This window comes from Nomascus leucogenys, chromosome 9, assembly GCF_006542625.1.
Source record: "Nomascus leucogenys isolate Asia chromosome 9, Asia_NLE_v1, whole genome shotgun sequence".
Lineage (NCBI taxonomy): Eukaryota > Metazoa > Chordata > Mammalia > Primates > Hylobatidae > Nomascus > Nomascus leucogenys.
The window spans coordinates 47,044,002-47,059,310 of NC_044389.1; the positions used below are offsets into that span (position 1 = coordinate 47,044,002).

The 15,309-nt window shown below is 37.9% G+C and overlaps 1 protein-coding gene across 2 annotated transcripts in view; it reads right to left on the reverse strand.

The window, feature by feature from the left end:
• Positions 1-15,309, reverse strand: part of CEP135 (centrosomal protein 135) — a 126,001-nt gene that overhangs the window by 67,301 nt on the left and 43,391 nt on the right. For both annotated transcript variants that reach the window (XM_003268395.4, XM_030818908.1), the window contains 7 exons: positions 13,783-13,939; positions 12,747-12,937; positions 11,647-11,814; positions 8,649-8,790; positions 6,244-6,328; positions 1,823-1,951; positions 369-584 (listed from right to left, as the gene is read on the reverse strand). In XM_003268395.4, the coding sequence (XP_003268443.1) occupies positions 369-584; positions 1,823-1,951; positions 6,244-6,328; positions 8,649-8,790; positions 11,647-11,814; positions 12,747-12,937; positions 13,783-13,895 (1,044 nt within the window). In that variant the 5' untranslated portion in view covers positions 13,896-13,939. The remainder of the gene's footprint in view (positions 1-368; positions 585-1,822; positions 1,952-6,243; positions 6,329-8,648; positions 8,791-11,646; positions 11,815-12,746; positions 12,938-13,782; positions 13,940-15,309) is intronic.

Genomic DNA, 15,309 nt, shown 5'->3' on the forward strand with positions numbered 1-15,309 from the left:
TTCTGTCTCAAAAAAAAAAAAAGGATTCTTGAGCAAAAATGACATAGAGGGGAAACTTCAAAAGCTCTCTCACAATGCACAGATAAAGGGGCAGAGATAAAAATCTTGAAGGAAAACAGACTAGAGTTTGGAGATCCATCCTAAGAATAGGTGTGCTTCAGAGAGACACTCAAACAACTAAAACAAATACAATCATTTACAGGGTGTAAACAACACTTCAGAAAACCCTGAATTACCAAAGCAAAAAAACAAAAACAGACACACAAAATAAACCAAAAACTTGAATGCAGATATCAAAAGGGATCAAGCTTACTGTGTGCTAGGAGAATCAATGAACACTCTCAAAACCTACACATATCATTCATTACCTTTGCTTCCCCAAGCTCTTTATCAGCAGTCTCAAGCACTTCTTCTTTACGTCTTTCCAACTGCTGTGCTAACTGATCTATTTCAGTTAATTCTTGGCAGAGTTTTTCATTTTTGTTACTTAAATTAACGACTTCAGATGTCACTGTTTCCTTGGTTTCCATAAGCTCTCGTATACGCTTCTCCAGGTCTTTATTAGCTTGCTGAAGAAAGTCAACCTAAATTGGAATTGTAATTTATGAGATATATGAATTGGAAAATTATCCTAAACACTGACTTTCCAAATAATACTTCAAAAAACTGTATTTTAAAAATTATTAAAGATTAAAACTACAGCTATTTTATATTTGCAAATTTATATTGTTATTTCCAAAACTGACCATGTGCAGTGTAATAAAAATATGTATCCATTGGCTTTGATTTTCAAGCATAGAAAGGACAAGAAATTTGTGTGAACTTTTTCCCAATACAGAGTTCTATACGACAAGAATATCAAGATGATAATAGACTGTGTTGTTCAATATAGTAGCCACTAGCAACCTCATGCGGCTGCTGAGCATCTGAAATGTGGCTAGTGTAAATTGAGATGTGCTATAACTGTAAAATATACACAGGACTTCAAAGATAATACAAACAAAAAAATAGGTATGTAAAAACATTACTGGTTGAAATGATAATATTTTGGACATACTGGGGTAAATACATTATTACAATTAATTTCACCTCTTTTTATTTTTTTAAATCAAGCTGCTACTAGAAAAATTTAAATTACATATATGGCTCATATCATATTTCTATGGGACAGCACTCTTCTAGAGCTGCTGTTGATATTTTTTACTTACTATATTCTGTTTGTAGCCCAGGCAACTCTGTCATACCAAAATTTCTAAAGTCCATGTGTCATGCTGCATGGAACTCTCCTGCTCTTTCAGCCTTAGGTCAAATGCATGGCAAAGGAATCCACTACGTAAGTAGATAAAGGCTAGGTATTTAATTTTTATGTACATTTTTAAATTTTTACATTATAAAATAAATATATGCTCATAAAAATTAAAAAAAAAAAGAGAGAAAACCATAAAGGAGAATATCCCACCACACAAAGATAAGCTTTGTTAGTATACTTTGGTATATTCTCTGTTTTCTCTTTCCAAGTCCATATATACATTTTCTTAAAAGCAAATTGACAATCATGTGCCCAGAGTTTATTCTCTTCCTTCAAATTGTTAATGTTATGGTGCATGTTAATTACTGCCTCATTAGTCTTTGAAAACATGATTTTTCAATAACTCCACCCTATTTCTGGATACTATGGTTCTATCAAATTTTTCCCATTGCAAATAATACCTCAGCGAACAACTCCTGCCACTTTTACAAACCCATAGACCATTATAAACATATAGTGTTTATTATAAACACCATTGTATACACTCAGCGAAATAATTATAAAAGCCATTACCTGAATATTTAAATGAGCAATAAGCTTTTCATTGGTTTTGTTTCTAGACTCCAGAGAGAGGACATCAGGGGACCGACCACCATCCAAAGCAACTGACAGTCGTTCTATCTCTCGTTCTCTTAGCTCAATCTGAAGATATAGTCATGCTGTCATTTTAAAAAATCTGGTTTTCAACCAAATGATTAACACTGAACAAACATTTATTTGGATATATTTTCTTATGTCGCAATGTATACAAGAGATTAACATTCATATTTGTGTCCATATATTACATGCATAAATGCAGAACAAAAATAAATTACATAGAAAATGTCAACAGACATACTGTCAATATATCTTTCATATGTATTTTTACTACACAGATTCTTCCTAATTTAATTTTTGCATTTTTTTCCCTCCTTTAAGATTTAACAATGTTTATATAAAAAGAAACTTGCTAGCAGATTACACACATGCTCAAGTACTAGAACTGAATCTGAACTACTTCAGTTCCTGGTAGAATAAATGAATGAGTGTAACATACTAAGAAAAGTAAGTTGCTACTGAACCTCAATATTAAAAAGAATAGGAAACTGGGGTGAATTTAATTATCTATTATTTATGTAAGAATTTGGAAAGGCTCACACTTTCAAGCTTTGATTTTCTTTTTCTTTTTCTTTTTGAGACAGAGTTTCACTCTGTCACCCAGTCTGGAGTGCAGTGGCATGATCTCGGGTCACTGCAACCTCTGCCTCCCGGGTTTGAGTGATTCTCCTGCCTCAGCCTCCTGAGTAGATGGGACTACAGGCATGTGCCACCACGCCTGGCTAATTTTTGTATTTTTAGTAGAGATGGGGTTTTACCATGTTGGCCAGGCTGGTGTTGAACTCCTGACCTCAGGTGATCCGCCCGCCTCGGCCTCCCAAAGTGCTGGGATTACAGGCATGAGCCACCACTCCTGGCCCGAGCTTTGGTTTTCTTAAATAAATAACCAAACATTCCAAACATACCAAAAAGCAACAAAAACATGGAATGTTTGAGACAGCAGAAATAGCTTGGTATGACTGGATGTAATGTGCATGGGATCTAGTAGTTGGAGATGTCTGAAGAATTAGGACAAAACTAATTACGATTATGCTGGACTAAAGGATGAAATTGACAGGAATAAAAACAGAGGCAGGGGCAGGGAGACCTAATGCAGAAATGCATAAGAAACAATGAATAACTAAAATAAAAAAATGGTAGAGGATAGAACAGAAGAAATAAGTTTAAGAAGCACTTAGGAGAAATGACAGAACTTGGTGAGTGGTATGTGAAGGCGAGAGAAAGAGATCTAGAAAGAATACATAATGTGAACTTGGGCAAACATTGATGCTACCAACCAAAGTAGAGAATATAGGAGTTGAAACCAGAAGAGAAAAAGTTCAGTACACCGCATATGATTACAAAAAGACTACACCCAAGTGGAAATGCCCAGTGTAAAGGTGGGTATATGGGTCTGGAGTTCAGCAGACAAGTTTGAGCCAGAGGGAGATGAAGGAGTCATCAATATACAGGCAGTATTTTAAACCAAGAGAGCAGATGAGGACACTTGAGAAAAGATACAGAAGAGGAGAAGGGGTCAAAGACAGAATCCAAGAAAACAGTAATATTTCAGGGAGTGGACAGGTGAAAAAAAGCAAAAAAAAAAAAAAATTATAAGAGGCTTAAAAAAAACTGGAAAAAAATGAAGTCATGGAAGAGTTTCAAAGAGCAATTATCAATAATATCAAATACCACAGAGTAGGTCAAGAAAATAAAGACTGTAAGTATCCTTTTGGATCTAGCAATTAATGTTACTAATGTAATTAACTAGGCCAGTTCACGTAGTGAGTGCGGAAGCCAGACTACAATAGGTTAAGGAGTGAGCAGGAGGTGGAGAAGCAGAGACAGAAATGGAGATATCAAGTAAGACAGTCTTTGGAGAAGTCTGCATAGAGAGGGAGAAGAAATCCTCAAGAGGGGGAGGTAGTTAAAAGAGCTTTTTGGCCGGGCATAGTGGCTCACGCCTGTAATCCCAGCACTTTGGGAGGCTGAGGTGAGAGGATCACAAGGTCGGGAGATCGAGACCACGGTGAAACCCCGTCTCTACTAAAAAATACAAAAAATTAGCCGGGCGTGGTGGCGGGCGCCTATAGTCCCAGCCACTCAGGAGGCCGAGGCAGGAGAATGGCGTGAAGCCAGGAGGTGGAGCTTGCAGTGAGCCGAGATTGCGCCACTGCACTCCAGCCTGGGCGACAGAGAGAGACTCCGTCTCAAAAAAAAAAAAAAAAATGAGTTTTTTAAAAGGGATGTTAGCTATGACAATAGAAGTACGTCTTCACAGGATTGTTATGAAGATTAAATTAATTAATTGTTGTAAAGTGGTTATATAAGTATTTGTTAAAGAAAAAAAGAATAATTGATTAAAGTCAGGTCCTAAGGAAAAAAGAGGAAATGGGGTCAAGAGCACAGGCAACTGAGCCTTAAACAGGAAGAACAATACCCTGCCCACTAAGTCTTAAGACAACCTGAGTGCAAATATGGCTAATTTTAAAGGTAGAGATAGAAAGTTGAGACAAGGTGACATTCTCAGACGATGGATTTTTTTTTTTTTTTTTTTTTAGACAGAGTTTTCGCTCTTGTTGCCCAGGCTGGAGTGCAATGGTGTGATCTCGGCTCACCGCAACCTCCGCCTCCCGGGTTCAAGCAATTCTCCTGCCTCAGCCTCCCAAGTAGCTGGGATTACAGGAATGCGCCACCACGCCCGGCTAATTTTGTATTTTTAGTAGAGATAGGGTTTCTCCATGTTGGTCAGGCTGGTCGCCAACTCCCAACCTCAGGTGATCCACCCGCCTCAGCCTTCCCAAGTGCCGGGATTATAGGCGTGAGCCACTGCGCCCAGCCGAAGATGGGTATTATAAGTTGGGAAGACAGCTTAAAAACAGCAAAATCTGGAATATGTGCTGAGAAAGAATAAACTCAAGCAAAAAAAGACAGATAACTGATAGGCAGCAGAGTAAGCTCAACTAAGATTTGCAAACCACAATAAATTGACGGCTTTAATCAGAATAGTCAAGCTATTTTCTCCAGACACCTCAGCCACCTCACAGAGATGGTAAGAAGTTTATGTTCGTAAAGTACCTGAAATAAATGAAAGTGTAATTATAAAATGAAAAAATGCCAGTAATATTAAACTCATGTGCATATTGGATATTTTCAACATCTCTTCATGAAGTAAGTTTTTTGGTTGACATTATGATTTCCTTCTTTTTTCTGAGATGGAGTCTGTCACCCAGGCTGGAGTGCAGTGGTGCAATCTCAGGTCACTGCAACCTCTGCCTCCCAGGTTCAAGAGATTCTCCTGCCTTAGCCTGCTGAGTAGCTGGGATTACAGGCACACACCACAACCCCAGCTAATTTTTGTATTTTTAGTAGAGATGGGGTTTCACCATGTTGGCCAGGATGGTCTCAAACTTCTGACCTCAGGTGATCCATCCGCCTCGGCCTCCCAAAGTGCTGGGATTACAGGCATGAGCCACCACGCCCGGTCAATTTTCTTTAATTCCATTTTTATCCAACTAATCTTCAAAACACTTTAAAGACTTAGTTATTATACCAACACCTAAGTTACATCTATATTTGTGCGTGCAGATCACTCAAAAAAAAATGCAGTCAATGCAGAAAATGAAAAACATGTTACCCAATTTAACCTTCAGGAAGCATATTAAGAAAACAAGCCTATAATTACCCAAATCAGAATTTAGCCAAGACATCAATAGAAATTATGAAAAGACAAAGCTTGTTATAATATAACACTGCATCTACTAACTCTCCCGATTCTTCAGAAAACTGTTGTATGAGGACTTGTGCTTATGGAGAAAACAAACAAAAAAAACCACGGCAACACAAAAGAGTAACTTTCTAAGAGACTGGTATTCAATATGACAAAATATGTAATAGAAAAATCACAAAAATACAATTATAAAACATAGCGCACTTAATAAAATGTCTCCTGAGATGAAAACGGTAATATGGTTATAAAATTATATTTGGGGAGATAGATGATTCAGCTAAAAGAAAAACCAAACAAAAAACTACTATTCACCTCAACGAATAGTGAAGAGAATGGAGTAAATAAGTGCTCTTCAATCCATTGATCCTCCCACCTCAGCCTCCCAAGTACCTGGGACCATAGGCACATGCCACCACACTTGGCTAATTTTTAAATTTTTTGAAGAGACAGACTAAGTAAGTAAAGCCACCTTAGCCATTCCAGCTATTAACTCTATTAACAAACCTGATGAAAAAGATGAAAGCTGTATAAAAACTCAGTATCAGTAATTTCAAATATAACCCAATTCTATTTACAATCACAGCATACCTATCTCAATCCCTACTATGCAAGTACATAAAAATCCTACCTGCTTGCTATAGTCTCTCACCCCACTTTCCATCATTGCTAACTTTTCTTGTAGCTGGTGGACTTCCTGTTGAAGTTCTTGAATCCTGAAAAGCACTTTAAATTAATGCCAATATACTTTTGTTAAGAAATACAAAATAAGAAACGAAGATAGATGTGTTATTTCACAAATTCTATACTTTCAGCTTCTCAAACAGGTAGGATGTACTGTGCCAAAGGTCCCCAAATCAACATAAAATATAGTACATCATCATAGAGAGTTGGTTTTTAATAACAGATTTAAAACTTATTAGTAAATAATTTGAAACTCAGATACACTGTGCAAGAAACACCTCACTATTGCATTTTGATCTCCAGGAAAATTCTTTGAGGTACTGCTGCCAATTCTTAGGTTTAGAAAACTGAGGTTTACTCCAAAATTCACAGACTTAGTAAGTGAAATAAGAAACTAAAATGTGTTTTCTGACCCTAACCCTGTATTGTCTACTACTACTTTGAAACCCTGGAGAGAAAGATCATATGTAACTACAGCAAAAAACCTATTCCTTCTGCAACTTGTTAATTCTAACAGAATCAAGATTTTGTCCAAATCACCTGAATTGTTCAGGTACATTATGACATAATTAATCCATTTTCATATTGGAAAGACAAAGCCTGAAGCCAGATCTGCTTTTTTTTCTTTTTTGAGACAGGGCCTTCCTATGTTACCCAGGCTAGAATCCAGTGGCCCGATCACAGCTCACTGCTGCCTCAACCTCCACAGCTCCATCAATCCTCTCACCTCAGCCTCCCAAGTACCTGGGACCATAGGCACATGCCACCACACTTGGGTAATTTTTAAATTTTTTGTAGAGAGTTTTTCCACATCGCCGAAGCTGGTCTTGAACTCTTGGGCTTAAGCAATCCTCCTGCCTCAGCCTATCAAAGTGCTGGGATTACAGGCATGAGCCACAGTGCTTCCAGCCCCAGGTCTGTTTTTAAAAGAGATTTTCCATGGGGTGGAGTAAATGAGGCTGGATACGGCTTGTACCTGATGTTAACTGGAACCAACATTTTCTACTAATCTAGGTTTAGGAGAAGAGTATGTATGCAACTGCACTCATATAAATGCATGAATGACTCTGAATACAAACAAAATGTGCATATATAAATGAAACAGGACAATTAAAAAAGACTAATGTCACTTATGCAGCCCAAATAATTCCCTAAATAATACGAACACATTGTCTGAAAAGTCCTAGATTATAAGAACAAAACACTTCCCAGTTAAGATTAAATAACTATATAAAAATATTGTGTGACAACTGAGTGAAGAGATCCTAATCAGTAGCTCAAAGGGTCTTGCTCTGTGTCCCAGGCTGAAGTGCAGTGGTTCAGTCTCAGCTCATTGCAACCTCTGCCTCCCAGGTTCAAGCGATCTGCCTACCTCAGCCTCCTAAGTAGCTGGGACTACAGGTGCATGCCATCATGCTCGGCTAATTTTTAAATTTTTTGTAGAGAAAAGGTCTCACTATATTGCCCAGGCTGGTCTCAAATTCATGGGTTCAAGCGACCCTCCTGCCTCAGCCTCCCAAAGTGCTGGGATTAACAGGCATGATCCACTGCACCTGGTCCCAGTGCTCTTTTTTAGATTCATCTATTGAGATTCTCAATAGATCAAACCCCCCACATTCTCTGTATAATCTACAAAATAAAAAGCTACCTGCATGAACTATTTCCATTAGTGTATTCTATAGTTTGAAATGCTTCTCCAGCTATTACCATGGAGACTAGTGCTCATCCATTCCTTTGAGCCTCTTATAATTTTCTTAATGGTGTTTTGTGAATTTCTCATCTCATCTCTAGTACTGGACTACAAGCTTCTCAAAAGCAGAAACACCATCTTCTTCATCTTTATATCCTCAGAACACTTACACAGTGCCTTGCCCAGGAGGTTTAATAACATTTCCATCAAATGGAATTTATATATGATTCAAATGTAAGGAAATATAAACACAGAGCAGAGAAACCATTAAAAAAGGAATTTCAAATCCAGCTACAAATCTCTTCATATTTAACTGACATTTGACACAAATATGAAGCAATAAAGATTCCTGCAAAAGATACCTCTTACTTGGAGATGACACAAAATGTCAAAGCAGCTCTACTTAAACAGGTTCTTGATGGCACTAATTTTTAAGCCAGTATGAACAGAAACCTTAGATGTATGATCTATTTGATCAAAGTTTCAAAACAAGTAAAAACATTTTATATCAATCTGAAAGTATTTACTGAGTGCCTGTGCAAAGTTCTGTGCTAGACAATGGAGAGACAACAGTTAACAAGAAAAAAAGCCCTCCTATCAAGAAACTTACAGCTAATTGAGTGCTCGATTAACTCAAGCCAAGAAAGAATTATTTAATGCACCTGTTATCAGCCACTTGTAGGAGGTCTGCAATGTAAGGGTCATCTGGTTGAGGAACTGGATATGAACTGACTTCAGAGGGAGGAACCGGTTCATCAATTTGCATACGCTGGCGCCTGAAAGCAATACTTCTTTTCTTGCCACCTAAAAAGAATGAGTGTCTTAAAAAACTAAGAAGAAACAAAACCATGTCTTAGAATTAAATATTCCAGGTTAGCCTTTCGGTTATAAAGTGTGTCTGCAGTTCATAATACACATTGATAAAATATTTTCTCCATCAATATATAAATATCCACCCTGATCTTTAAACAATGCATTCCTAAAAACCTCAATAAGACATGGTTATCAAACAAGTTTTATATGCCTGCAAGCTTGGCATATATGCCCAGGCTTAATATGTTTGCTCACTAGATGGGGATAAGACTTTGGCAAGTTTAAAAGCTGAATGTGGCCAGGTATGGTGGTTCGCACCTGTAATCCCAGCACTTTGGAAGGCCGAGGCGGGTGGATCACCTGAGGTTGGGAGTTCGAGACCAAGCCTGGCCAACATGGTGAAATCCCGTCTCTACTAAAAATACAAAAAAATTAGTTGGGCATGGTGGCGGGCACCTGTAATCCCAGCTACTTGGGAGGCTGAGGCAGGAGAATCTCTTGAACCCAGGAGGTGGAGGTTGTGGTGAGCCAAGATTGCGCCACTGCACTCTAGCCTGGGCAACAAGAGTGAAACTCCATCTCAAAAAAAAAAAAAAAAAAAAAAAAAAAGCTGAATGTGCCTGTGGTGTTCGCTATTATGAGCTCAAGAAATTATCACTAGCAGAAAACTGGCAATGAGAACTAAAATACGCGTGGTTATTAAGTAATATCAACATAGCAGATAACTGAAATTGTAAGTAGCAAAGTTAGAATGAATGGAATGTCATCTGTAATATAAAGTCATGCTATAACCTGAATCAGGAGGGAAGGTTTTCTTAATCTTTACAAGTAGTAGGACTAAATTTTCTTATGGCTAAATATATCTTGTCTTGGTCAAAAATACATGGACAATTTATCTCTTTAAAGATTTTGCCAAGATTAGAAGTGTATTTGAAAAACTAGCAGATCCTTGTGAAGAACAAACATAATCCACAGTTTTGTCTCATTAGAATTCAAACAAATTTTGTATTCTCCTACAAAGGTAGGAGAATACAAAAGGAGTTTTAAGGATAAGAAAACTGTGCCAAAAGTATTTAAATGACCTGTTTGTTCACACACCTGAACAAAGCTAGCCATTCCTTCTTTCTTTACCTCCTGGTTTTCCTCCTTGGTGGCTCCTCAGTTTCTTTCAGAAACCGTCTTCTTCCACCTGTCCCTTAAATACCAATTTCCCTCGCATCTGACTCTGGGTCTCCTCTCTTCCCAGTCTACATAATCTCACTAGATAATTCTTACTACACCCATAGCTTCAATTACCATGAGACTCCAATGATTCTTAAATTTGCATCTCCACCAGGGCCCACACTTTTGAGAACAGATCTACACATCCCACTGTTTGCCAAAAATTTAGACATGAATGTCTTGTGGGTATAGCATACTCCACACATCCAAAAGTGGACTCCTGCTCTGCTTCCCACATTCTCTAACTTAAGAAATAGTATCATCCTCCACCTAACTCATTCACTCGAAAGAGAAGTATGAGAATTCCTCTACTTCCCAAATCTACATTTACTTACTATTTGATTACACATCTTGAATCTCTCCGGAGTCTATCCCATTCTTTCCTCAGGAAACCTGATTATCCTCTTTTTTGCCTTAATCTTCTAGTTACTTTCAAGGTTGACTCCCACTTTTCTCCGTCTCTTCTGCCTTTGGCTCACAGTCCCCGTGTCCATCTATCTCATTTACTAAACTATCTCACGCTCCACTGAGTCTTCCCCCACCTGGCTTCACAGTTCTAATCTGTCCACTCTCCAGGAGTCTCCTCTACCCTCAACTTCAGGCACACAATAAGATGACTACACTTTGGCCTTTGTCATCACTCAGAACTCTGCTGGCTTCTAGTTCTTCAACTCCAAAATTCCATTCTGACTGCAATCTTCATAGCAAACAAATTATTTTTGGTCCTCACCATGCTCTTTAATCTGTCTTGACCTAGCCTCATAATCCAGCAGCCCCGTTACTCACTTAATTTCATAATCTTGATCCCATGGTTCAGCTATCTTAATGATTTTGTCACTAATATTGTAGATTCTTCCACCAACCCATACCTGCTGAACAATCACCAATTCTGGATGTGGCCCATCATTTCTTTTTTTTTTTTTTTTGAGACAGGGTCTCACTCTATCACCCAAGCTGGAGTGCAGTGGTGCAATCTCAGCTCATCGCAACCTCCGCCTCCCAGGCTCAAGCAATCCTCCCACCTCAGCCTCCCAAGTAGCTGGAACTATAGGCTTGCGCCACCATGCCCAGCTAATTTTTGTATTTTTGGTAGAGATGGGGTTTCACCATGTTCCCACACTGGTCTTGAAGCGGCCTCAAATCATCTGCCCACTTCAGCCTCCCAAAGTGCTGGGATTACAGGTGTGAGCCACCGCACCCGGACCCATCATTTCCTTTTCTTGCTCTATAACTACTGAGCGTAATGCTAAAAATAGTAAAATAAACTAAGAAAGTACATAATTTCCAAATTCTTTAATGAGTATGGATTACTTTTACAACTAAAATAATAATGATAATAATAATAGAAAAAAGAATTTAAAATATTGATTAGAGAAAGCTCTGGGCATTAAAGTTAGACTACTTGTATCTAAGTAACGAATACTACATACAGTTCTAAGTACACGTATAAATTACTACCTGGATCATTAGAAATAAATCAAGAAGTTTATGGTCTATTCAATATATATTTTCAAACACTAAAGTCTAAGCATGAAAATCCAATCCAAAGTCCTATTTTAGTCAATGGTGTTAATATGGTTAAAAGATTAAACGTGTATAATTTGTCTCGAGAAGGAATCGATTTACCTGGAGTTTGTACTATAGCATGCAAATTCTTTTCTTGAAGTTGTTGAATTCTTTCATTTTTAGCTTTGCTCTCTTTCTCCAACAGTTTGAGTTTATGAACATATTGGTTATTTAGAAATTTCAGATCAGCTGTTTCACGTGCACATTTCTTCAATGAAGTTTTCAACTCTTAAAATGAAAAAGATTCAAAGACCATTTTAAAGATCAAGAAATCCAATGAAGTTTTTCCATTTCACAAAATACAAAAAGTCGTATCAGTTTAAAAGTCTCCACCTGCTTCTTATGCATGCTTTAGTTGACACTTATTCCTTCTTCTACTATTATTAACAAAAGTGCAAATAACTCACTAAGCACAAAAGGGATCTTCATTTCTCAGCTACTGTATTAGCCTAATGTACATCATAGCTTTTGATCCAGTAAATTGGGTCTGAAGCTAAAGGATTACGAATTCATACCATGGATTAGATAAAGTTTTCTACTGAATAAAAGAATAATTCATACAAAGATAACCATATAATTATCTTTTCCCTAGTACCTCTGAAATCATCCTATTCTACTTGACAGCTCAAAGACTGACTATAAAACAGTCAGCATGATACATGGTTTTCACCTTATTTACTATTTATTTTCAGTAAGGGAAAAACAAAAGTTGTTTCAAGAACATTTCCTCAAATCCAGCATTTAATATTCCCTATGTCAATTTTAATTCTAAAATTTTAATTAAATTTTTAATTCTAAAAATTTAATCCACATATAGTGATTATCATAGCTATATAATGCAGATTTATTTTCCTTCTCAGGAGCTCTTAAACATACCCTATAGTATTTCAGGGGCTATTAGCAGGACTACCATATTTTCTTTTCTTTTCTTTTTTTGAAACAAGTTCTCACTATGTTGCCTAGGCTGGTCTCAAACTCCTGGGCTCAAGCAATCCACCCACCTTAAACTCCTGAGTAGCTGGGACTATAGGCACACACCATCCAGCTGTAGGACTACTATATTTTCTAATCGATAGTTTTAAAATTAGATGTTAGCTTTTCCTTCTAAAACAAAAAGGACAAAGACATTGCATTTTAAAAATTACCAAATTTTCACTTACCTTTAACGTGTTGGTCTGAATGTTCTCTCAGTTTCATTAACTCTAGGTATAATTCATTATTTTCTCTACTCAATCTTGCATTTTCAAGTTTATAGGGTTCCAAAATAAAATCAAAATTGGCACTTTCTTTTTCAGCTTTCACAGCAGATAATTTTGATAGCCGAAGGCTCTCAGTTGTATGAACTAAGTCGCTAAAAGAACAGAAAATTTAAATACCAGGAAATATTTCATTAACTTTCTAATAACTAAAAACATATTTCTGAAGAGGCTAAAAATACAGTCATGCACCACATAATGACATTTTGGTCAACGACAGACCACATATAGGAAGGAGAGTAGTCCTGTAAGATTTATTTATAATGGGGGGAGCTGAAAAATTCCTATTGCCTCATGAGATCCTGGCCATTGTAACACTGTTGCACAACACAATACCTTTTCTATGTTTAGATATGTTCAGATATACAAATAGGCACCACTGTGTTAATAATTACCTATAGTATTCAGTATAGTAACATGCTATACAGGTTTGTAGCCTAGGAGCCATAGGATATAGACCATATAGCCTAGGTTTGTGGTAGGCTATACCATCTAGGTTTGTGTAAGCACACCCTATGATGTTGGTACAACGACAAAATCACCTAACGAATGACATGTTTCTCAGAACGTATCCCTGTCATGAAACTATCCATGACTGTATTTGAAGACCAGTGAAGCGACATAGAACTTAAGGGGGGAAAAAAAAGAACTTAAGGGAAAAGTGTCTCTCAATTACATCAGATACCCAAAAAACTGTAATTCTATTCACAGAGAAAACCCTCAGAAATGTTGACTTTGAACAGTACAGCATGAGTGGTGGCCTTTAGAGTTCTGCAGTGTGGAAGGCCTGGATTGAAGACAGGGAAAAAACAGATATGCTTCATGATTGAAAGACTTTCCGAAAAGCTACCCTTTTCTTTACTGAAGCATGAAGTTCAATCAGAAATGAGGTAAGTGGATTAGGGATCATACAAGTTGAAAACTGTATTTTTGTCTTTACCTGAAAAGTTTTTCTACCAAAGGTAAACACTCCACTGTCAGAGTCTGGCGGTATCCCAGCTGATCCAGTCTTTTCCTAATATTAATATACTTTCTTTCTACAGCTGTAGTCATCTTGTCTTCCAAAACAAGTTTTATTCACTTCCAAAAATTAAAGTCTTGAGAGAAAAGAATAAAACATCATTATCTTATTATAGCTATGATTGCGGTTTCACAATAAGAAGAAAAAATTATTTTAATATGAAGCAATTATTTTTTGTTTTTCTTCAGGTAGGTAGCCTTCTGGAAAATTCAGATTTAAAGCCAATGCTTATGATATTCCTGTTACTGAATTAAAATAAATACTTCCTCATACAACTAAATGTAACAGTTAAAATACTAAAGCTTCTAGGAGAAAACAAAGATTTTTCCTAAGCCCAAAGTAGGCAGAGACTTCTCAGAGAGGCCTCTTTTAAAAGCACTAAACATAAAAGACAAATTTGATATACTGGACTTCATCAAAATGTAAAATGTCTGCTCACCAAAATACTCAATTAAAATAGAGAAGGCAAACCAAAGAGTGGGAGAAAATATTCACAATATCTGACAACGGATTTGTATAGGGAATATGAAAGGAACTCTTACAACTCAATAATAAGACAAACATCCCAATAAGAACATTAATTTGGGCTAAAACTATAATTTAGTTGCGCTGAAGACTCAAACAGACGCCTCGCACAGGTGTCTGAATGGGAATGATTATATGAAATGGTGCTCAACAGTAGTCAACATGGAAATACAAATTAAAACAACAAAGTACATTTTCTCTCAAACTAGAATGACTAAAATCACAAGGACCGACAATAGCAAATGTCGACAAAGATCTGGAGCAACTGGAATCTTCACACATTGCTGACAGGAGTGTAAAATCATTTTGGAAAAAGTCTGGCAGTTTTTTAATAAAGTTAAACATACTTCTAGACTATAACCCTGTGATTTTATTCCCAGGTATTTACAGAAATAAAAAATATCCACAAAAAGACTCTACAAGAACGTTCACAGGAGCTTCACTCATAGTAGCCCCAAACTGGAAACAACCTAAACCCCCATCAACAGCAGAGGGACAAAGTGAGAGGTGACAGCGTGCTGGGCCAAGGCGGGAGCCGGCTCCCTCAGCTTGCAGTGAGTGTGGAGGGAGAGGCGCAAGCAGGAATCGGGGCTGCACGGGGCGCTTCAGGGCCAGCTGGAGTTCTGGGTGGGCATGGGCTTGGCGGGCCCCTCACTCGGAGCAGCCGGCCGGCCCTGCCGGCCCCGAGCAATGAGGGGCTTAGCACCCAGGCCAGCGGCTGCGGAGGGTGTACTGGGTCCCCCAGCAGTGCCAACCCACCGACACTGCGCTCAATTTCTCACCGGACCTTGGCTGCCTTCCCACGGGGCAGGGCTCGGGACCTGCAGCCCACCATGCCTGAGCCTCCCACCCCCTCCATGGGCTCCTGTGCAGCCCGAGCCTCCCCGACGAGCGCCACCCCCTGCTCCACGGCGCCCAGTC